Source organism: Manis javanica, chromosome 15, assembly GCF_040802235.1.
Source record: "Manis javanica isolate MJ-LG chromosome 15, MJ_LKY, whole genome shotgun sequence".
In the NCBI taxonomy this organism is placed as follows: domain Eukaryota; kingdom Metazoa; phylum Chordata; class Mammalia; order Pholidota; family Manidae; genus Manis; species Manis javanica.
In genome coordinates, this window is record NC_133170.1 from 11,154,161 (window position 1) to 11,178,778 (window position 24,618).

A 24,618-nucleotide genomic window follows, 5' to 3' on the forward strand; every position below is an offset into this window, starting at 1 on the left:
AGACCACACCCCAAAAGGATTGGAAAGGAAACAGCATGAACAATGAATGCTTTGGGATATGCTGATGGCGTTCTCATTTTCTCTTTCTCGTGGAAATCCAAGTGAAACCTAGACTAGCTGTATTTTGAGCATCTGACTCCTGAAATTTGGGGAACCCTCTCTATGGGCCTCTGTCTGGTGTACAAAGTCCAGCTGTAACCCCCCAAAATACACATATTTAAATTTTAGCCACTTCTTTTCAAGGAGCCTCTATACTATCTGTGATTTAAGTTTTGTTACCTAATCTTTCTAAATGCCAAATCCTTAGGTCATCTCTCTGGAGCAGCCACAAAACTCTAAATTTCTATTTATATTGCACTATGCTTCAATTTGAGATGTCTGCCAGGGGCAGCTGGGTAGAATAAGTCATATGGCATTCTTACTATTTCTAGCTACAGACATCACTGGGTCCAGGTTTCTATTCCTGTATTTTGTATTTATACCTCTTCCTTTACATTTGTTATAAATACTAGATTTTTTTCTTTGCCCTCACTCTTTTATAAATAGACTATTGATATTTTTATTAGATAATCAAACTTCATCTGGAAAAGTGGGAAAACTCATAATATAAAAAGTTAAAACCATCATGTAGGGATAATCATTGTAGAATATATACTTCCTATTTTTTCCTATTTTCTTGACAAATATGGGATTATACTATATATATATATATATATATATATATATTGAAGTTAACTATATATATATATATATATGGATGGAGGGCCTACTATTTGAAATAAATAGTTCTCTTGTTAAATATTCCTCCAATTATAATTGAGTGACTATTCAGGATTCCAGTGTATGGAAAGATTATCACTTATTTGCCCAACCCTCTGTTTTAAAATATTTAGGTTGCTTATATTTATCACTATCAGAATAGCATTCTACACAGAGGTTATAGGATTGGTTATTTTTCTTGAAGTTAACTATTAACTAGTAAGCTCAAACACATCACATATTTTTGAGGGTTTGATAAAACTTGAAAATTGCTGTCAAAAAGCTGTACCAACTTGTGCCACTACCAACAATGTATGAGAGGGGGCTTAGTTCTCCACATGCCCGGACAACAGAGGATAGACTCAGTTTTTTAAAACTTTGCCAAACTGATGGGCAAAAATGGTATTATGTCTTCATTTGCATTTCTTTGATTGCTAGTAAGATCAGATCTTCTTACATATTTTTATCTTGCCTTCACAATTAACTCGTGTATAGCAAACAATGATTTGGTTATCATTTCCTAAGTCATCTAGATATCCTAACCTGACGTGGAATCCTGCAAGTTTTGACATTCTTTGAGCTTGAAGTTTTCTTTAAGCAAATCCCTAGTATATACCAGCTGACAGCTGGGGACTGGTGGCAGAGTAAAAGTCACAGGAATTGGACTTCCTGGGAAAAACAGTAATGCTCCTACAGTACGCACTAGGGGCACCTGAGGCTAGGGCACCGTTCTCCTTGTCCACCTTTTTTTCTTTTTTCTATCTTACTGTTTTTTTTTCTTTTCCCTTTAGTTTCCCTAAATTCTATATTTCCCAATTACACTCATTGCCTCAAGGGCCCCACTGACCTCGAAAGAGCATTCACTCTGAGTTCACATGCATTTGGAGATTTGGTGGTGGTGTTACGGGAGATGAGTCCTGGGTCTTCTTGAGAGAAGGAGTTCAAGAACAGATGCAGAAATGCTATTAAACATTAAGAATTCATTTGGAAAATAAAGTTCAGAAAAAAAGTGCATGTCCCCAGAGAGCTGGGCGCAAGGAGAACCAGAGGGGACCGTGCAGAGAACAACTGGGAGCCTTTTTTACAGGAAGGGAGATGAATATTCCATGAGTGAGATTGGGCCTTCCTGGGGGTCTGGCTTACTCCCCCTTCTCATGGGGTGGAGGGATTTTTGACTATATTTTGTCCCCGTTGGAACTGTCATGGTGCAGGGAGGTGTGATTTTTACTATGGCAATGAATTTTGGGGTGAACTTTGAGTCAATTTCCCCCCACATTGGAACTACCTGGTTTTGGCCATTCTGTTGTCTACAGTCTCACTCCACACGTGGCAAGAAAAGCTTTCAAAGAATGTGTGGAACGTAAGTAAACATCTAGTCAAATGTCAACACTTACCAAAGTTGTCCTCCTCCTCCCCTGCTCAGGGCCGGCCATCTACCTACTATGTCAGGACTAATAATCTGCTTGACTCCTATGCTGGCTCAGTTCTCTGTGAGAACATAATATGTGCCGTCTCCTAATCAGCGTTAATGGATGTCATCAGCATCAACATCAACAACATACTAGGTTCTCAAACTGTGCCCACCACAAGCCCCCATCCTCTCCATCAGTATCACCCTGAAACATGTTAGACATACAGGTTATCAGGATGCCCCCCAGACCTACTGAATCACCGTGGGGGGGAGGGACTGACCAAACACCAGGTATTATATTGCTTAGGTGACTCCAATGTAAGCTGAGGTGTAAGGAGCACCACATTATAGTATTTCCATCAACAGAAAACAGTGATTAGCACCAGTTGCAGTCAACTTTAAAACAGAGCCTGAAAACTCATCCTGCTGGGACTACGATTACCCTTTGTAGCTGCAGCAAGCTGTCCATTCTTTCCTGGTGGCATGGGAAGTTTCCAGATCCACTTGCAGGTCTGTTGTTTCAGGATCAAGTGTGCTCCATGGCTCCTCAGAATCTTGACTTGTTGTTTGTCCTAGGTGATCTATTATTTTGGCCATCCCTACTGAGCCTTAGCAAGAAGAAAGACAAATTAATCTTGAAAGATGGATGAAGATTATTTTTTTAAGTGATGTGCTTAACTCTTTCAGATCCCCAGGGTCCTGGAAACTTGCCGTATACCCCTAGTCCTGTTGAGTTGGCATGCAAAGTGCTTTGGGCTGGAGCCTGAAGAACCTAGTGTCAGACCTTGGCTCTGGAATGTAATGGACATGTGGCTTTGGGAAAATGACTTGATCTCTTTGAGCCTCAGTTTCTTTCAGGGAAACAATTCCTTCAATCCTTTCCAAGCAGAAAGGCTTTCTGGAAATAAATAAGTCCCACTCATCCTAGCAATATAACTCAGGGTGCATGCTAATGTTATGCTACAAGAATGTTCATTCTTCATACAATGGGGAAAAGACAGCATCTTCAACACCTGGTATTAGGGAAACTGGACAACTACATGTAAGAGAATGAAACTGGATTATTACCTAATTCCATACACAAAAGTAAACTCAAAATGGGTCAAAGACCTGAATGTAAGTCATGAAACCATAAAACTCTTAGAAGAAAACATAGGTAAAAATCTCTTGAATAGAAACATGAGCAACTTTTTTCCTGGACACATCTCCTCAGGCAAGGGAAACAAAATCCAAAACGAACAAGTGGGACTACATCAAACTAAAAAGCTTCTGTATAACAAAGGACACCATCAGCAGAACAAAAAGGCACCCTACAGTATGGAAGAATGTATTCATAAATGATTCATCTGATAAGGGGTTAACATCCAAAATACCTAAATAACTCTTACATCTCAACACCCAATAAAACAAATAACCTGATTAAAAAATCAGTCAGAGGACCTTGAACAGATACTTCTCCAAAGAAGAAATACAGAAAACCAACAGGCACATAAAAAGATGCTCCACATCACTAATTAACAGGGAAATGCAAATTAAACCACAGTGAGAAATCACCTCACACCAGTAAGGATGGTCACTGTTCAAAAGACAAGAAATAACAAATGCTGGCCAGAATGCAGAGAAATGGGAACCCTCCTACACTGTGGGTGGGAATGTAAATTGGTATAACCATTGTGGAAAGCAATATGGAGGGTCGTCAAAAAACTAAAAATAGAAATGCCATTTGACCCAGTAATTCCACTTGTAGGAATTTACCTGAAGAAAACAAGATTGCTGATTCACAAAGACATATGCACCACTATGTTTATCACGGCACTATTTGTCATAGCCAACATATGGAAGCAACCTAAATATCCATCAATAGATGAATGGATAAAGAAGATGTGGTACATATACACAATGGAATATTATTCAACCATAAAAAGAAAAGAAATCCTGTCATTTGCAACAACATGGATGGATCTATAGGGTATTATGCTCAGTGAAATAAGCCAGGGAGAGAAAGAGAAGTACCAAATAATTTCACTTATTTGTGGAGCATAAAAACAAAGCAAGACCGAAGGAACAAAATAGCAGTAGACCCGTAGACATGGAGAAGGGACGAGTGGTTACCAAGGGGGAGGTGTTGGGGGAGGTGGGTGGGAGGGGAAAAGGGCACTATAATTAGCAATCACAATATAGGTTGGTCACGTGGACAGCAGTACAGCATGGAGAACACAGTTGATTCTGTAACATCCTATTACCTTGATAGTGACCACACTAGATGGCGTGAAGATTTAATATGGGTAACTGTTGAACCACTGTGCTGTATATTTGAAACATAAGATTGTATTATCAATGATACTTTAATTTTTTTAAAAAGATGTTCATTCTGATGCTAATTATAAGAGAAAGAAAATGCTATCAAAACACAGATTGGTTGAATATGATACAGCCTAAAAAGAGTATACAAAGAAAATTTGTTGACACGGGCAAGTACTCAATATTCAAAATTACTGAGATAAAGAAGATAAAAAAACAGATTATATTCCCATGCATATTTAGGGTACAAGTCATATATATCTTAAGAAAAAAAGAATGACCAAAAAGTCTTAAACCATTTTCAGCAATCATTTTGCGGTAGGGAGGTAAACAGGCGCTAGAGGGTCCCTTACCATCCCTGCCTCCTGAGGCTTATACATTGGTGCAGTTTCCTCACCTTGCATGTGGATATAGCCTGTGACTTGCTCCAGCCACAGAACACAGCAGAGGTGATACATCTATACGGTGTGTGTGTGACTAGTTACAGAAGATCTCAGTGCCTGTCTTGCTGGAGTCGCTCATTCCCTTGCTGGCTTTGAAGAAGCCAACTGCCATGTTATGGGCTTATGTTGAGAGACCCAGCTTACCAGAAAGTGAGAGAGGCCTCCAGCTGACAGCGGCAGGAATCTGAAGCCCTCCATCCTATAACTTGAAGGAAATAAATGGTGCAGGTCACGCCCCAACTGAGCCAAAGACAGCTGCCCCGGTCAGGAGCTTGACTGCGGCTTTGTGAGTTCCTTAGTAAAGGACTCAGCCAAGCTGTGCCTGGACTTGTGATCCAGAAAGTTTGTCAAATAATAAATGTGTGTTGATTTAAGTCTCCAAGTTAATGGTAATTCAGCAACCAAGAGATGATACAAGTAGTTTGGGTATCATTATTCTGGAACTGTTCTCTATGTATTGTTGAATAAAGCAAATGAACATTTCTATTAGTCAGGGGGAACCAGGATTTTCTCTGGGTGTCAAAGAAGATACAAATATAGTATCTGTTCCTAAGTAAAACTCCTGTAGTCCTGAACTTGCATTGGAAGAAAGGCAACAAACTCATAATATATTTTATCTTCAAAAATTTTAGGAACTTCCCAAGTCTGACCACTGAAAAGGCTTATAAACGACAACCATCCCTTGCCCCCAGATTGCAGTCTCTCCATATTATTTCCAATGAGAAATCCTTGAATAAATAGTTGATCCCAAGGTTCGGACAGGAAATGTATAACATAAGCCTAGAGATTTTTATAGTATCAGGGAAAACAAGCGAGCTATTAAAAATGATGGGGACATGTCAAAAGTTTAGTATCTGGGACATCTTGTTATACCAGGAAGTAATGAAATGCTCAAAGAAAGATGGGGCCATACAAAGAGACATAAAAGCCATCTTGAAGAATATCCTTCTGGCTAAATCTGGGACAATTTGAGCAACAGTATATATAATTACAGCCACAGATTATAAGCCACTCAATATAAGAAGAATTCAGAAATGCACAATGACATTAATTCATTAATTAGGTAGAAGTAAAACTCCTATGGTATATTGACAAGCAATAAGTATAGAAAGAATGATGGAGACAGAAAAATTCCTATTTGACAACCATCATAATAATCATTGATTTAGGCAAGGAATATCAATGGATGCTGTGTTTCTGATCACCAGTTCCAATATGTGGGATTTTTTTTTTCCCACACATTCAAGCAATTCTTGGACACCAGCTAGGTATCCCACAATTCAGCTCAATTCTGACACTACCCAGTGATGGCGTGAGATCCCACAGGTTAAGGGCTCAGTCCTGTAAGACTGACACCCCCCAACTCCCCGCTTTCAGATGGCATTTGTTAAATCCAGGTTGTTACCTACACTTCTGACCAACCAGCTATTGGTTGGAAGTTCCCATGGATTCAATTAATAAGCTAGAGCAGCTCACAGAAATCAGGGAGACATTTTCCTTCTAGATTACCAGTTTATTATAAAAGGATGTAATTCAAGAGGAGCCAGATGGAAGAGACGAATAGGGCAAGGCATGGGGTAAGGGCATGGGGCTTCCATGCTTTCCCGGGAGTGACACCCTTTCCAAACTGCTACATGTTCACCAACCTGGGAGCCCTCCAAACCCCCTCCTTTTGGGCTTTTATGGAGCCTTCATTACACAGACATGAAGGATTAAACCACTGGCCATCAATGACTGAATTCAATCTCCAGCCCCTGCCCTGCTCCCCAGAGGGGTGTGTGCTGTGCGGTGAGGTTGAAGTTTCCAGCCTAATTACATGGTTGGCTTTCCTGGCAGCCAGCCCCCCTTCTTAGGCGGTGCCTAAAAGTCACCTCATTAACATAACAAAAGATACCTTTAAACTAAACAGTTTTAGGTCTGTGCCAGAAATGGGACAAAGACCAAATACATATGTATTATAAATCACAGTATCCCAGATGCTAAAACTAGTGAGTGAAATTTTGATGAGGAATAGGATATTTATATAGACTCCATGTATCTTCCCATGAATTACTGACTACGAAGGAAAAAGGGTAACTCTGCAATGGGGAAGTTGGCAGACAGCACACTAATCAAGTGTTCAAAGTTAAACGTCCTGGTATAGTGTACTGAGGAGACCATACATGATCTCTGCAGTGTCTGCAAAAAATATATAACCGAACAATCAAGAGGAAAGACGTTCAACAAACTGATCCACACCTTGAAAAATTTCAAGGTCATAAACGATAAGGAATCTGAGGAACTGTTCCAGATTTGAGGAAACTAGAGATGTGACAACTAAATGTGATTCTGAATTGGATCCTGTACCAGGAAACAAAAAGCTATAAAGTGCATTACTGGGACAACTGACAAAATTTGAATATAAAATTTTGAATTAGATTGTATTGTATCAATGTTAAATATCCTGATTTTGATCACTGTACTGTGGTTATGCAAGAAAGTGGCCTTGTTCATAGGAAATAAACTGCACTTAAGGATGAAGAGGCATAATATCTACAACTTACTCTCAAGTTGATCAGAAACACAGCCAAGCTTTTATCCAGGAAATAAGTCTCAGGAGAGCCTAATAGTTGAAGAAACAAGGTAGAGCTGCTCTTTGTAGACTATCCCAGCTGACACATTAGAAAGGAAAGTGGAACTATCCACATTTGTAAGCCTTATGGAAGAATAGATCTAGGCCTTCATCAATAATTTTGCCTTCTGATAAAAATACATAACACTATTTATATAGAGTTCTTGCCAGAAAGATAAATAAACCAAAGTCTTATCTGATCCAACCTCTAAATACAGGGGACAAAGGAACAGGTTCAAGGTTCCTACAGCCACACAATCACCAAAATTCAGATCCAAGAAAACTCTACGAGAGAAAAGAACCAGTTTCATTAACAAATAACTTAAAAATACATAAAAGAGAGATGAGAAGGGGAGTCAGAAACAAGACAGACAACTAATTATGATGCACAAGTCTTGGATATTGACTTGAACAATTAAACTGTGAAAGAAAAAATTTTCTCACACAAAGGAAAAATTTTGAATACTGACAGGATATTTGATATTAAGAAATTATGTTACCTTTTTAGTCATGATAATCACATCGTGGTTGAGTTTGGAAACAGTCTTTATCTTTTACAGATGAAATATGATGTCATGGATTTGTCTCAATATAATCCATAGTGAGTGGAGAACAGGAAAATGGGCTGGGTTAAAATGAGGCATAATTCATTATTACACATATTTATATAGAGGCTCATTACTCCCTTCTACTTCTGCATGTATTTGAAATGTTCTATAATAAAAAAGGATATTTGAATCCAAATAAAACATATTGACAGAGGAACCTGTGGAAGGTTCTACAACAGATCCCTAACGGTTACTCAGGGCAACAGGATTACTGATGGTTTTTCCCTTTCTTTTTGCTTAGGTATGATTGATTTTATTAAAATGAGCATGAATCACATACGTACTAAAAACTGTGGAAATTTTAAAAAGAACACACCTCGAAAAAAAACAGAAGTGAAAATCTAAAATTAAATATTTTGACCTAAACTTGTACAGTGGTTTTATAAATATGAAGTATATCTTGTGAGGTAACACCTGTGACATGGCTGGTAAATTAGTCAATAAGCTCAATAAACCAAGACACTGGTCAAACATGCAAATTAGGTACAAAAAAGTGAAAATGAAATAACCAGCACCTAAACAGCCATCCTTATACCCAGACTAGGTTGCATCCACCATGCTTATAGATACAGAAACACAGAGGACCACACACACACACCATTTCCCTTCCTCTCAATAGAAAGCAGAGATGACCTGACGACTACTACCAAACGTTTGAGCAGATAATTTTCAACTTAGCTCTGCATTTCGTGTCACACGCATGAAAAATACTGGTGACTAACTCTTCTTTACGGGTCCTATTAAAGCTGTAGGTTACCTCCTCCGTACCATCATCAGTTCCTAGTTTCCATCCTACTAGAAGAAAAAGTTTGCAAATTCAGATGCTTTCCTGTGCTGCAATGACTTATTGCCATCTTTTTTGTATCAATTTTAACAAAGAAAACATATTTAAATGAAGAGCAATCCCGCAATACTGGTTACTCAGCTTGAAGAGTCCGAGTAAAACAAGTGGTCCTGGAAGGTCTCTTATTTACTTTTCACTTTAATTTATAAATTTTATAAACATAGAAAAAAGGAAATTAATTTTGCCTTATACTATTTAAAGCACCCTGTGAGAAAGCAACTAGGATAACACAGAAATATTTTAAAGAAAAATAGAGGGAAAGCAAACCTAGCTATACAGAAAACGCATGATTTTACACTGTTCTCTCTTTCAGTGCCTATCACATACGGGACTCTATAAGCAATCCCCTAAATAGAGTTCCCAAAATTTCAGTTAACATTGGCCTGCAAAATTGACATTCTCCCCTGGCCTACCTTATTGGCTCTACAATGGACCCCACACTTTCTTATATTTTACTCTTGCACCAAAAAAAAAAAAAGGCATACAGGGTACTTTTTAGCAAGGCACCTGAGAACTATAGGCATATTTCACTTTCTTGCACTTTGCAGATATTGCATATTTTCTAAATTGAAGGTTTGTGGCAATGCTGCATTGAGCATATCTGTACCACTGTCCCATTAGCACTTGTTCACTTCACATCTCTGTGTCCTGTTTCAGGAATTCTTGCAATATTTCAAATTTTTTCGTTATTACTATATTTGTTATGGTGACACATGATTGGTGATCATTGAGGTTACTATGGTAATTGTTTTGGGGCACCACAAAGTACAATTTAAAATGGCAAACTTAATAAATGTGCGTGTTCTGGCTGCTTCACCAACTGGCCATTCCCCTTTCTCTCTCTCTCTGTCCTCAAACCTATTCCCTGAGACACAATATTGAAATTTGGCTAATTAATAACCCTCTGAGTGTTCAAAGTGAAAAGGGAAGGCATGTGTCTCTCACTTTAAATCAGAAGATAGAAATGAATAAGCTTAGTGGGGAAGACATGTCAAAAGCCAAGACAGGTCTCATTTGTCAAACAGCCAAGCTGTGAATGCAAAGGAAAAGTTCTTGAAGTTAAAGAGCTATTCCACTGAACACATGAATGATAAGAAAGCAAAACAGCCTTATTGCTGATACGGAGAAAGTATCAGTGGTCTGGTTTAATCAAATCACCTATAGCATTCCCTTAAGAGCAAGGCCCAACTCTCTTCAATTCTAGGAAGGCTGACAGGGGTGAGGAAGCTGTAGAAGAAAAGGTTGACACTAGCAGAGGTTGGCTCACTTAAGGACTGAAGCCATTTCCCTAATGTAAGAGTGCAAGATGAAACGGCAAGTTGCCCAGAAGATCTAGCTGAGATCATCTGTGAAGGTGGCTACACTAAACAACAGATTTTCACCATTGATGAAATAGTCTGCTATTAGAAAGGATGCCATTTGGACTTTCATAGCAAGAGAGAAGTCAATGCCTGCCTTCAAATTTTCAAAGGACAGGTTGACTCTCTCACTGGGCACTAATGTTGACTAAGCTGAAGCCAGTGCGCATTGACTATTTTGAAAAGCCTATGGCCTGTAAGAATCATGCTAAATCTACTCTACCTGTGCCCCATAAATGAAACAACAAAGCACAGATGATAGCACATCTGTTTACAACATGCTCTACTGAATATTTTAAGCCCTCAGTTGAGACACACTGCTCAGAAAAGATTCAAGATATTACTGCTCATTGAGAAAGCACTTGGTCACCTAAGAGCTCTGATGAAGATGTGCAATGAGATTGGTGTTATTGCCTGCTAACACAACATCCATTCTGCAGCCCAAGAATCAAGGAGTAATTTTGACTTTCATGTCTTATTACTAAATAAATACATTTCAAAGCTGTAACTGCCATAGATAGTGATTCCTGCGATAGATCCAGGCAAAGTAAATTGCAAATCTTCTGGAAAGGATTCACCACTCTAGATGCCATTAAGAATTTATGATTCCTGGGAAGGGGTTAAAATATCAACATTCCCAGGAATTTGGAAGAAGTTGATTCAGACCCTCATGGATGACTTTGAGAAGTTCAAGACTTCAATCAGAAAAGTCACTGCAGATGTGGTAGAGACAGAACACAAATTATAAGGGAGCCTGAAAATTGACAAATTGCTTCAATCTCATGATAAAACTTCAGTGGATAAGGAGTTGCTTTTCTGTATAAGCAAAGAAAATGGCTTCTTGCGCTGGAACTTACTCCTGCTGAAGATACTGTGAAGATTGTTGAAATGTCAATGAAGGATTTAAAATGTTATTACGTAAACTTAGTTGGCAAAGCAGCACAGGGTTCAAAAGGATTGATTCCAAATTTGAAAGATGTTCTACTGTGGGTAACATGTTACCAAACAGCATCACATGCTCTAGAAAGATCATTCGTGAATCGAAGTCAATTGATGCAGCAAACTTCACGTTGTCTTACTTTAAGGAATTGCTACAGACACCCCAACTTTCAACCCCACCACCCTGATCAGTCAGCAGCCATCAACATGGAAGCAAGTCAAACTTCATTTGACTCGCTGTACTGTGATTCACTTTGGTTTATACTACAATTCACTTTATTGCAGCGGCCTGGAATCAAACCAGCAATATCTTCAAAGTATGTCTGTATGTGAATTTTAACTCCCCTATATGTATTCCCAGCATGACCTGCTAACTTGCCTTGAAGAAAGGTTTTTTTTTGGGTCAATAGAGAAATACCAATGAATATGACTGTAAATGCAATCCAGAATTTCTACCAGATTTTTAACTGAAAGCACAGAAAATACTTAGATACTTAGATTTTTCTTTAAGAGGAGAAAAAAAGAAAAAACGTACTTTAAAAAGGGCAAGATGGATGCTCCCATCCAAGCTTTAAGAATGTGGATTAGTTTTTAGGTCAAGTATTCTGAACTTATTGCTTTATTGAAGAACAAACATTAAAATGAATATTTACCATCTTCACTCAGAGATAACTTTTTCGCCACTGAATCCTGAGTAACAAATTCAGAACTTTGATCAGAGGTAGAATCAGAGTCAAGTGCTAAGGCATGAAGGTTATTTTCACTGCAATGGTTGTTCAAATCCTTGTTAGAGAAGCGTTCTCCTTTTCTGATCTGTGATACCAGTGATGTGTAAGTCTCGGAGCTCTGTGATCGTGGCCTCGAGATGTTTTCAGAACTTGGGAGGATAACAGCACCTGCTGCATTTTCAGGAGAGCTGAGATGAAAGATGGGTGGGCTTGTTGGAGACACTGTTAGAGGAGATGAGATGAAGGCGTCATCTTTCTCAGAACTGGGAAAGGGAGTGTTGGGCATAGGGCTGTGAGAAGCGGTCATCTTCTTCAATACCTCCTCAAAGTCTTTCTTGGTGTTAGTCTGTGGACTATTGAAACTGCTAGATTGATATTTGGTAATCTGTCGACCCGGACTGGAAGTCTCTTCTCTCTTTTGGATGGCTATGATTTTCCTGCAAATGCTTTCCACTGGGTTATGCCGCTTCTCGGCTACCTTCCTTGCAGAGGCCATTGTTTCCCTTCTTCCAGCTATACAGACAAAATGGCTAAAGTACAGGCAAAAGAACACATTTTAAAGTTAGCATTGTCCTAACGATAGTTTAGCAACAGGCTACTTATTCTTCTGCTTTGGAGGCGTCAAGATTATCTTTAGACAACTGCTTTCAACTTTCCATGTTTAATTTTAGCACTCAAATTTCCAGAAAATAAGAGCTAACACGTATAAGTATTGACCATGTGCCAGGCATGGTACTAAACTCCTTTTCTGTATTAACTTGTCTCAACCTCAGAACAACTCTATGAGGTAAGGGTTATTATTTCCATTTCAGACAAAGATAGAGTAAGAGACACACCTGAAGTCAGTCCAGGTGAGTGCCAGAGCCCAGACTTAAAGCCAGGTAGTCCTGCGCCAGAAGCTACGCTCTTAAAGTACTGCTTTACGTTTATAACGGTATGTCAAACACAATGATGGTGAGAAAGCAGACAACTCCCACTGAGTGGTTGTTTCACTCTCATGTATTGAGAACCTACTAAATATGCCCTTTATTAGGCATTTTATATGTATTAGGTCTAAACTTCACAGAAACCCACTCAGATGTGTGGAAATAAACACCTTTTACAAGGAAGTAAACAGGCTCAAAGAGGTCAAGTAACATGCTAATGGTCGCATCTCTAAGATCGGAGCCAAAGAGGTACTGACTCCAGCATTAACTTTGTTTAATAGCAGGGTATGTGGCCTTAAAAAAACATGATCTCACTTATTAGATAGTGAGGGAATTTGTAAGTAATCCCAAAATTTTGCCTAAACTGGCAATTCAATTTTTATCTAGACAAAGAGTTAAAATCACTTGAATGGTTAAAAATAGTTGAATAAGTCACAAAGAATTTGAAAGTTAATATTTTTAGGATCTTAACAAAATTTCCACTCAGATCGTTTTGAAAAAAATCTCTTAGTAGGAAATCAACAAAAGGTACAGAAATTTTAAAAGAGCTATAACTGGAAGAGGTATTAGACTGGGAAAAAGAAGATGCTCAAAATCCTCTCAATCTGCCTTCATTTTACTTCAACATGATGGCCCTTAGCTCTAGCCAATGAAGTTTCTATCACTTTCCCATTTAAGGTAATGACCATCTTTGCACCTTTACGTCGGCACTTGACAATATCCTTTCCATGTATTCAAGGGTTGCTTTTCAAAGCCAAACCTTACATGCATTCCCCTATTTAAATTCTGGCATCAGTGTATACTCACAGGACTCAACTTGTCCTGGTCTCTCCTAGGCCTTATAATTGTACTGTGTATTTTTAATCATTTAATAAAATGTTATCTTCTATTCTTGGACTGTTTCAAATGTGTATACATATTGTCTCCAAAACAATTTAAATTTTTGTGTTCAAAAGCCATAGTGTGATTCTCTTCTAGATACTTAATCATTATTGCTGGCATCATTGACTATCCACTGTTATAAAGAATACATACAATTACCAGGCTTAGCTGCTGGGACTGCTGACTCATAATCACACACAGCTACCACCTTTTTGGGAGAATTTCCCCCAGCCAAGTGGGAGCTGCTCATTGTTCAACCCAGAAGTTGGAAGTGAACTAGTGGGAATTACGGAAGAGGATTCTGTAATTCCCACTAGGATTCCTGTGAACATAACCCATTCCAAATCTACAGGGGACTGTGATGGTCACATAGCAGAAGCCATCTGATCTCCCCACTCAAGCAAAGGGCCTGATGAAAGACTGGTTATGCATCTATCAGTGTTCTGAATATGAGGTGAGTGGTTTTCCCTTCTTGAGCCAGAGTACTGAAGCAGGGGCCGGGCCCAGGGCCACAGAAGCCCTAGAACTGCAGCCTCAGACTCCCAGCTGCTGTCTCCCCCCTCGTTGAACACGAATGTGGGATGCTGACGAGGCCACAGTGGAAGGCTTTCCTTTGTGGTCCTTGTACCTGATCCACATTAATTCTAGCATATGACACCCGTTTCTATTTGCTTTTTCAAGGCATTCTTCTTTCACCTTCTGTTTTCTAAACTTCCATGACTCATCTAAGTGAGCCCCACTACATGGTTTATAAACTAACCCTTACAAAGAGTACACTTAAGACACTAGCTCTTCACAAGCTAACAAAACTTCACAAGATTAACTAGTTCACTTTCTCTAATACAGCGCAGAACATCTGTGGAAGTTCAGTAAGTACATGTGATGATAATGAATTAAAAATTTGTGCCACTGTCTCTATATATGGCCTGGAATCATCTCCTGTTTATCTAAACCTCTGAGTTTTAGATCCTAGTAGAAAAAACTAGCTGCAATCTGCCATAACACTTAGATACAAGTCTGACATGCTTTTGCAATAGCTGTCTTTCAGGAAAAGTAGTTACTGAAAATTGAAAATGGAAAGTTAGTGGTAATAGTATTATTATTAAATAATAGCAGTTAATAGAGTCAGTTGCTTGGAGTCTCTCTTTTAAAAGGAATTTCCTCCTTATTTATCTGTTTTAGTTGGTTGAATATGTACTAGGCAAACATGGTGCACATACAGAAATCCCAATGGCAAGAACTACTTCATCTTCTCTGAACCTTAGGTGCACTCCTTATAAATCATCCCTTTACGCATTCGACCAATATGTATTAAGCACCAAAAAAATGCAAATGCCTGTGCAGATAGGGGAAGTACAATGCTGAGCAAAATGGTATCTGCTCTACCTGAAACTTGCAGTCTGTGGGGGATACAGATATGAATAAACAGCTGCTAGGATTGCCAGATTAAATCTAGGGTGCCCGATACAATTTGAATTTCAGATAAACAATGGCTAATTTTTTAGTATAAATATGTCACAATTGCACAGGAAAACGTATTAAAAAATTATCTGTTGTTAATCTGAAATTCAGATTTCACTGAGCAGCCTGTACTACTGTTGGCAAAATCTAGCAACCCTAAAGCCTACAGATAACTAATTACACACTAGGAAAGAAAAGTGCCAAGGGCTATGAAAGCATATAATGGGGAGTTATCCTAGCTTGGGAGTGAAGACAGGGAAAAATTGGGGGGTGTCTAGTATGTGTAATGCTATACATATTGTTTCCTAAATCCATAGTTATAAAGCAGAAAATTTAAAATGGAACCACAGATTGGGGAATTTCCATTTGGTCTCACATTACTTACGTGTGATGTAAAATAATCTTAGAGATTACCCAAACCAATTATTTCATTTAATCTTATTTGTTTCTCTAACGGACCTATGACTCATGGTTTTGTTTCTAGAATCTGTCCCCTTATTACACTTGCTTGAATTGCCTTGTTGGCTATAGTAAAAGCCCTTTAGTCAATAACTTCTGAATCATCTCCCTGATCCGAAATCACAAAGCTATCATTAAAAGCCTCTGATGCATGGCGACATGTCTAAAACAAGTATGATTTGTTTCTTAACTAACATTGGGTTAGTCATCAGACACCTAATTTTCACCAGTGACATAACCGCAGAGTTCAACGTTAATTTCCAAGCATACGAACTCTTTGACACTTACAGAAATCTTCTTTGTCCTGACTTCCTCAAGCAGTCTTCAGTGGGTTAAACAAGTTCACCATGCATGTGCAATATAGGGAATATTTCATATTTTTTAGGCATTTACCAACAAACAACATAAGGGCATACTTGATACTTTTCAGTATCCATATTCTTCTATCACTAAGAAACAGTTGAACTTTTTTGCAAAGAAAGACATAAGATTTATACAGATACACAAAAGTGGCATTCTTGAAAAAAGCAGGTCAAGTAATTCAAAGGCTCTTTAGAAAGGCTTCTGAAGCAAACTGACCCGAAAAAAGATAATTTTGACAATGTCATCATCTTTCCATGACCAACCATTTAAATTTTTTCCTGTGTTTACTGAGTTATTTCTTGAACAGTAACTTCAAAACTTTAGACCAGTAGGCTTATTTTGACAAACATTCAATACTTAATTATGAAATCCAGGTGAATCTTTCACCTAAGTGTCTCACTTGGATTAATTACAGCAAAACCCTTAATTAGTGTATGCAACATATTTAAATATATGTGTGTACATGCACATAAACAAGGGATTCCTTCTTCCAAAAGAGCCCTTCACTAACAATTAGATGCCAGTAAAACTCTTCATGGAAACATAAGAAACATCTGCTCACTAAGATGTTCCTAGTAAACATCTTTAGCGAGCCTAGTGGGAGGGCAGAGCATGGTTCTCTACTTAACCGGTAGATTTTGTATTTGCCAAATTACATTGTTTTTAGTCTCTTTGTGACTAATATTTAATGTGATTAAAATAATAACGCCTTTTCCTGCCCTCTCTAGGACGGTAAAAGATGTTTAAATGATTTGTAAACCAGAAGTCCTAGATTTAGCAAATGCTCAGCCAGTCTCATTTGCAAACCTTTCAATTGCTAATAAATGCAAGCTGGTGTGGAATGCAGAGCCCTTCCTCCCACTATTCACTTAACCTTGTTATATGAAACTCCTTGGCTGGGTCACACCAAACTCATTATAAACATCTCACGTTGGAACAATTCCTGAAATAGCAGCCGCACATATGCTTCTGAAAACTGTGCTCTTCTATTTCAGTTCTTATATGAAGGCTGATTTTCTTCTCGGAGACCAGGAGAAGACCTGGGAGAGATATCTGACTCCAAGAACTCAGGTGCTCCCACGTTTTTACCATCCACAAAGCCACATGAACACTTTGTGCTAACACATTTCGCGTGACCAAGCCTGGAAAGGCCAATTCTTGACCTTACCTACGTAAAAGTCCCTTTGGAAACAGTTCTGGGATTTGCCTGTGATGAAAGCAGTGGTTCTGAGGAACCCGGCTTCACAGCTTTCAGCTACTCATCTTTTCTCCCAGTCTGTAGTGTTGTGCGGTTTTTACCCCCAGATTTCTTCCAAGTTTTCAATGAACTCTGTTAAACCTCCATGTAAACCATGATCGGAGGTTTGTCTCATTTGCCACAAGCATTTTGAATTTGAGGTTGAGGGCCAAGATGGCAATGGCTACATTGAGGATTGTTTTGCCCTATTTAGGGCAGAACCTTTCTTGACCTTAGATGAATAAGGGCCAGCATCGGCCAAACTTTATTTACTTGGGGACAACTTACCACCTTCTGTCCACTTCACTCTATCCGCACCTCAAGACCCATCTTTCCAGACACTGCCAGTTGGAGTGAAGACCCTTCCGGCCCAGGAGATGGGCGACACTCACCTCTCCAGGCGGCTACAGACGCTGAGGACAAATGCTGAAATAAAGGGAAGCTGCTGATCAGCCGCACCTGCCTTTTCTGGCGCTGGCCGAGATCACCGGAGGAGGGGAAGGAATGACACGTGGGGGCAATGAGGGCACAAGATTCAGGTGTATCCAGGCCACTTCTGTGCTCTCACCACCATGATAACAACATAATACAGACCACCCAGAAAACACTCTCTCTAATCAAGGAGAAGGAAAAGCCACTTTTTAAGTTAAATTTCCTATGTTTCTATCAGGCCAAGTGCTATATGGTTTCTAAAGCATTGATGTTATTCATCACTACGCCTTCTATGGGACCATATCTGGTTGGGAGACAGCATATCAATTATGCAAAGTGCAGTAGTTGAGCAGAGAAGTGAGGACTGGGACACCAAGCGCCATGGGAGGCCGGGATAGGGTGAGGTCAGTGCAGCTTGAGAAGCGTTTGTGGTGTAGGTAGGACATAAGCAAGGCTTTAATTAATAAAGTATTTTGGAAAGAGGGGCTTGGACAAACCTGTGAGGTGGGGAGAGACCAAGTCAAAACCAGTGGTGAGACTGAGCTTGTCAGTCGGGCAGCCCCGGGTGAAACAGTCTGATGGAAATGGGAGAAGTGGGCAGGTGTGAACAGAATTTAAGTTTGGCAAGTGGAACACAAACACCTGCAGAAGTGAATGAAGTCTTCTGCAAGGCCATTTCCCATTCAAGTCTACACTATTCAGCTGGAATGACATCTTAAAAACAACGCAATAAAAACTACCACCAAACAAACACACAGAAAAGCAAACCGGAATCGGGGTTCTAAACCTGTACCCCAAAGCATCCTAACTGGAACATTTTGCTCTCAAACTAGCAGAGGCTTCTCTGGCTAGACCACGACTGTCCCTAATTACATGCTTCTGCGACTGTAGCATTCGTGATTTCCTACTTCTCCCCCATTTTCTCTCTTCCCCACTCTGTCTGGGGTGCTCTGAAAATCTATTTTTTGGAATATCTAGATTTATGTGTGTTCCTCTAAGTCTTCATTTCTGTCACTAGGTAACAGGGAGAGGAGTGGGATAGTTAAGAGGTAGGGCTCTGGATTCTAAGAAGAACCTGAGTTCGAATCCCAGCTCTGCTACTTACTAGCTTGTGAAACAAATGTGAACCCTCTCTGGGTCTCAGTGTCTTCATCTGAAAACCTGTGTCAATGTCATGAATGACCTCCTGGCTTTGCTGCAGGGATTCAAGGAGATGACACATGTATATTGCACTTTCTGAAACCCCTTTAATTTATTCACATATTGAATGTTCTCTTAAAGCACAAAATAGTTCCCAGAAAGAAATGACCAATTAGGCCCTGTTTAATTGCCCATGAAATGAACCATTATAACACCCCTGCTTATGATCTTCTTATCAATCCACAGAGACCAAAACTAGCAGCACCCAGAGAGACTTTCCTCCGAGTCATAAAGGAAGCCAGTGGTGGAGCCAGAAATAATATTAAAATTCCGAATCCTCTAGACCATATCGCCTGTCTGGTAAGTCATACTTTTACTTCCTGTCCCACATGAGCGTACCGTACCTGATGTTTCTCAGAGCAGTGAAAGGAACAGCCTGCCCTGAATGGACGTGTTTATTCTTACTTCTTGACTGTTTCCCTCATGCTGGTGCTAATATAAGACCCTCACGCAGCTCTGCCTGCAGGGGGCATGAGCTAGGAACCCCTATTCCCACACCAAAGGCAGCCAGAAACGTGCAGCCTCCCAGAACACGCGCTGGCTTCGCTGGCTCCGAACACGCGCTCCGCTAACATGGGAGAGGCAGCCGAGGGGCTTCGTGCACACTCGGCCCAAAAAGCCAAGACGGGGCTTCGGGGTTTTGGATGTACTAGAGGTAGAGTGGATAGCAACATATTTGCTTGCCAAGTCATTTCCTTCTCAGATACATTCACAAGATGGGGCCCCTGGTATTGCCAGGCCTGAGAGCTGCTGCGTTTTTTGCTATATTTAGAGAAACTCTATAAAGGGTGCCATCCCCTGGCTTCAAAATAACATTTCAAAGAAATAAAGTCTTGTCATTTCTTTGAACAGACAAAAATAAAAAAGGGGTGGGGGTTTAATAACACATATCCCCTTCTCTGTAATGCAGTCTTTAATGTTGTTAGACATTAGCCAGTAGCTTGATCTCTGGGATTAATCTGTTTGATCCATGGACTCATTTTGTCTATCCAAATGGGTCAATTATTAGAAGAAAGAAGGAAGGAAAGAAAGAAAACAAGACAGTGGAATACTCCCATAGTAGAGGCATGATCAAACAAAACATGCCTTTTTTTTTCAAAACCTCTTCTATGTAAAATGCACTATCTCCTATAATGTACTCTATAGTGCCCTTATATTCGAGGTGTCGGTGTCTTTAAATTGCTTGAATTACACCTTAATAGACAAATGCAGGGTGTTCAGGAAGATGCTTTTCATAAAGATTCTGCCTCATGAAGAAAAGGATTGGGGGTTTTAGTGATCCGTGGGCGCCATTCAGAAAAGGAGCAGCGCAGAAGTGAATACTTCGGAAGGAAAAATGGGCACTGTTTGTTTGGAGGGAAGTGGAAATGCAGCGCAGCCCTGAGGGTACACACTATAGCTGAATGAACGTCATTGTGGCTCTGCCAGCTCTACCCTCCAGAGGTAAACCAGGACCCACCTGTCCTTGCTCGGAGTCCCAGGACACCGACCTCTGCTGACAGCAGGGGCTGAATCCTCTCCTTTGATTCCCACTGAACGTGGCCAGTAGGGGGCGCCCCCAGAGACTAGACGGGCAGGAGTAGAAAAGGCCTGGGATATTTACTCTTTCGGCTCCTGCCAGGCGGCCCTCTCCTAAGTGACAGTCCTTGATTGTCCCCTCTCTTGGCCTTTGCTGGGGATGGTCTTGGCTTCCTAAAGCCAGGACGCCCCCACCCGGGGTGCTCCCCACTCCTTACTGTTTCCTTTAACCCCACCCGCATCTCCATGAATGAAATTCTTTTCAGCCTCCCCCTTAAAAAAATGTGCCACCTGTTTCCTGAGGGACCCTGGTGGCCATGCACTAAGCTTCTTTTAGTGGTCGTGTTAGTTTCCATCGCTCAAGCGGGTTATAACCCACATCACACAAAGGGCATGCTTCCCTGAAAATATTTCGTCTTTATTTGTAAACTTGGTTTATCCTCTCCTTCTGGTTAAGCACATGCAGCTAATTCAAAGAAAGATTTAACTAAAAGGAAAAAGAAATAAAAAACTTCACAAACTTTCTTTGGAAAATATTTATAGCTATTGCCAAAGTGGTTTCCATAGAGGTTGTGGCAACAGATCTTCTCCCCAACTCCGTGAACCTGCTTTGTTCCCACACAATGTGTTGATCTCAGCCAATCTGATAGGTAAATACAATATCTCATCACCTTAATCTGTTTTTTTCTCCTTATGAATATGGTTTCATATGCTTAAAGTCATTTTTGTTTTCATGTCTATACTGTGTTTTCTTTGTTCATTTTTCAGTAAGAGCTTAATTTATCATTTTACAAAAGCTCTTTAGATAGAAAGAAATTTAGTTCTTTGTAATATGTGGTAGGAATACATTTGTACAATTGCCATTTATACTTTCTGTTTATGGTTTTTTTTGCTCCACAGATTAAAAAAAAAACAGTCTAATTGCAATGACCTCTGTGTGATTTCTGAGTTTATGTTAGCTTTCTGTAGGCCTTTCTTACTCCAAAATCATAAAAACATCACCACATGTTCTTTTCTAGTAATTTTATGACTCAATACATTCAGAATTTATTCTGGTGTAGAGGGAAATATGATTCCACCTTCATTATTTTTCAGACAACTATCTATTTCTTTCCTCAAAAGTTACCCTCAAGATGTACTTGCACGTATTTACAAAGATAAATGTAAAAATATATGTATTATAGTATTATTTGAAATAGCAGCATATTGAAAACAACCTTTGCATCCTTCAATAGACGAATGCAAATTACAGTTCATTCACACATTGGAATAAAATACAGATGTTTAAAGGAAAGAGGTTCATGGGTAATGATATGGAATCTCAAAATTATGTGGTCAAATTATAAATCAGCCCAAAGTTGAAGAACAGGGTTTTTTCCATTCTTGAGTTTAAAATATACAACAAACACAAAGCAAAACACATGTGCACATGCATAGAAGAAACTGGAGACAATGACCTTGGAGAGAAGCTAGGGGTCTGAGGAACAGAGGTAGAAGAGAGATTTATCTTTTGCATTTTTTTTTTACATATACATGTCCAAAATTCTGAATTTAAATAAAGAAAAGAGAAAAAATAATAGATCTTTGAAGCTCAAGTCATTATGTTTTGTTGGCTGATATATTATTACTTTACTGTAATGTAGATTTGTAAGATAATGTCATTTACAGTATTGAAACCTGTCTCCTTAGTTCAGCAAAAAGACAGGTGTGAAAATGTGAATCAGTAGCACCCTCTGCTGGTAATGAGTTGAAATTCAATGACCCAGAAATGTTTAATAAACATACCCTATGATTTATCTTATGTTCTATTTCATGATTATAATCATGTACTCAAAAAGTATATCATAAGAATGATAATATATTTTATTACATTTTGAAAAAAAACACTGTGGGAATTCTAAAGTTAAAATATCACACTATTTTGTAGCAGCCCACAGTTCTAGTGTTTTAACTAGTCTGAATTAAATGGTGTAGGAATATTGAGTTGATGATGTGGGAATATCGAGAATAAAATAGTAACTATTTTAAACAATAGTTATCACCAACTTGTATAAAAGTGAGCTTCCTTGTGTATGTTTGTCCTGTCCATCTGTATATTTTCACAATTATAATTCATTCATTCAACAATACTGAGTACTTGGTGTACCCAGGCTGAGGATACACAGTGGAGAAAACAAACTTCTTGCTCTCAGAGAGCTTACTTCCTACCAAAGGAGACATAACGTTAACATCATTGACCAAAAAATACAGTATGTTATAGTCTAATAAATAATGTGGAAGAAAGAAAAATAGGATGGGAAGAATGACCTTGGAGGGAGGGTTAAAATTGCAGATGGGGTAGCCAAGGAGTCATTACCTTGTAAGTCAGTCAGTATTTACCTTCACCAGAAGGCAATTTGAATGAAGACCTGAAGGAAGTGAAAGAGCTAGTTGCAGATACTTGAGGAAATGCATGCAGGCAGAAGAGCAAGTGCAAAGGTCCTGAGGTGCAAGTTTGCCTATCACGTTTGAAAAACAGCAAGGAGGCCAGTGTGGCTGGAGTGAAAAGAATAGGGGATAGTAGTAGGAAATGGGGTCAGAGCATTAACTGGGGAGAACAAATTAGGATCTTAGGGGTTAAAGGACACTGGTTTTTACTCTGAGATGGGAAACCTTTGGAAGGATTTTAAGAGCAGATATGTGTTGTGAATAAATGAATAAACTGTAAAGAGTCAAGGATGGAAACAGTGAGGTTTTCAGATATTTATAGCAATAATCCAGCAGGAGACATGATGACACAAAGGGATGAAAGGCAAAGGGCTGATACCTAAATACCCAGATCGGTAAGTGCACCGTTAGATGAGATGGCATTTGCTGGCAGACCTGGTGGGCAGTATGAGAACCAAAGAAAAGTAAAATATGAGTGTAAGATTTTGGCCTGGGCAACTGGAGGCAGGTAGCTTGTTAATTGAGATGCTTTAGAGGGAGGGACAAATATCAGCAGCTCAGTTTCAAACTGCTGAGTGTGAGATGCTATTAAATGTTGAAGTGGAGGTTTTCAAAAAGGCAGTGGACAAATGGTCTGGATTCAAGGGGGAGGAGCAGGTTGGCCGTATAAACCCAGGAGTCCACAGCATGAAGATGGAATGTAAAGCTGTGGGACCTACTGAGCTGACCCAGGGAGGGAGGCAAACAGAACAGAGAAGTCCGAGGCCTGAGCCCTGTGACACGCCAACCGTTATCAGTGTGGCTGATGAGATAAGGAAGAACCAGCAAAAGAGACTGCAAAGGGGCAGCAGAAGGATGGAAAGTGGAAGGTGAAAATCTAGTGAGTGTGGTGTCCTGGTAACCAGTAGGGACAGTGCTTCAAGGAAGAGAAAGCAGCTGCTGAGAGGTAAGTAAAACAAGGGCTAGGAAAGGACCTTAGATTAGGAATAAGACAGCCAGTAACTGGTGATCCTGATGAGCACAATTTCCTTAGAACATGTGCAAAAGACAAATGTTGTATGATTTCACTTATATATGGCATCTAAAAAGCAAAATGAGCAAACAGACAAAATGGAAATATATAACCCAGTGAAAAAGTTGGCACCTCTGTCTTCATATCGTGTTTGTCTCCTCTGGTGTCTTAATCTTTGGGCCAAAAGGAACAAAAAGCCTTGTAGCCCTGCACACAGACTTGGAGAGCAACAAAAGGAATTTTGCTTTACAGCTGGAGATTTCTGCAAAGAGCTCCTTATCCGAAGGTTGCCTTTTCCAGGAGATGGAGAAATACACATGAAAATAATGGTTGCCTTGCCTAAGAGTTTTAGGGACCTTGTGACCAGACCTGGGTCAGCAAGTCAGCTAACCAAGGACTCGGAGTTGCTCAGCCTTCCTGGGACCTTGCTAATGTCTGCAGCCGCCAGTCACTCCCTGGCCTGCTCCCCTTCCCCCAACAGGAAAGAAGCTTGCAATCTACCCTGAGATAACGTTGTGCTTTAGGACATGCGTCTACCATCTTCTCAGTCTGCTGGCTTTTCAAGCTGCTTTCCCTGCCCCGGTACCTTGTCTCCCAACTTACTGGCATGTTGGGCAGCGAGTGGCACGAGCTTGGGGGGTTTGGTAACAGACTCATCAACACAGAGAACAGACCACTGGTTGCCAGAGGGGTGGGGGG

At 39.7% G+C, this 24,618-nt stretch overlaps 1 protein-coding gene across 1 annotated transcript; it reads right to left on the reverse strand.

Annotated features, from left to right (window-relative positions):
- Positions 1 to 11,885: 11,885 nt before the first annotated feature.
- LOC108385278 (uncharacterized) lies at positions 11,886 to 17,839 on the reverse strand. Its single transcript, XM_037020361.2, has 2 exons — positions 17,619 to 17,839; positions 11,886 to 12,532 (listed from the first exon to the last, which is right to left on the reverse strand). The coding sequence occupies exon 2, from the start codon at positions 12,496 to 12,498 to the stop codon at positions 11,911 to 11,913; it is 588 nt and encodes a 195-aa protein (XP_036876256.2). The 5' UTR covers positions 12,499 to 12,532; positions 17,619 to 17,839; the 3' UTR covers positions 11,886 to 11,910.
- Between the last annotated feature and the right edge of the window lie 6,779 nt (positions 17,840 to 24,618).

Coding starts and splice junctions, on each gene's coding strand:
- LOC108385278 (XM_037020361.2), bottom strand. CDS start 12,498: ATGGCCTCTGCAAGGAAGGTAGCCGAGAAGCGGCATAACCCAGTGGAA.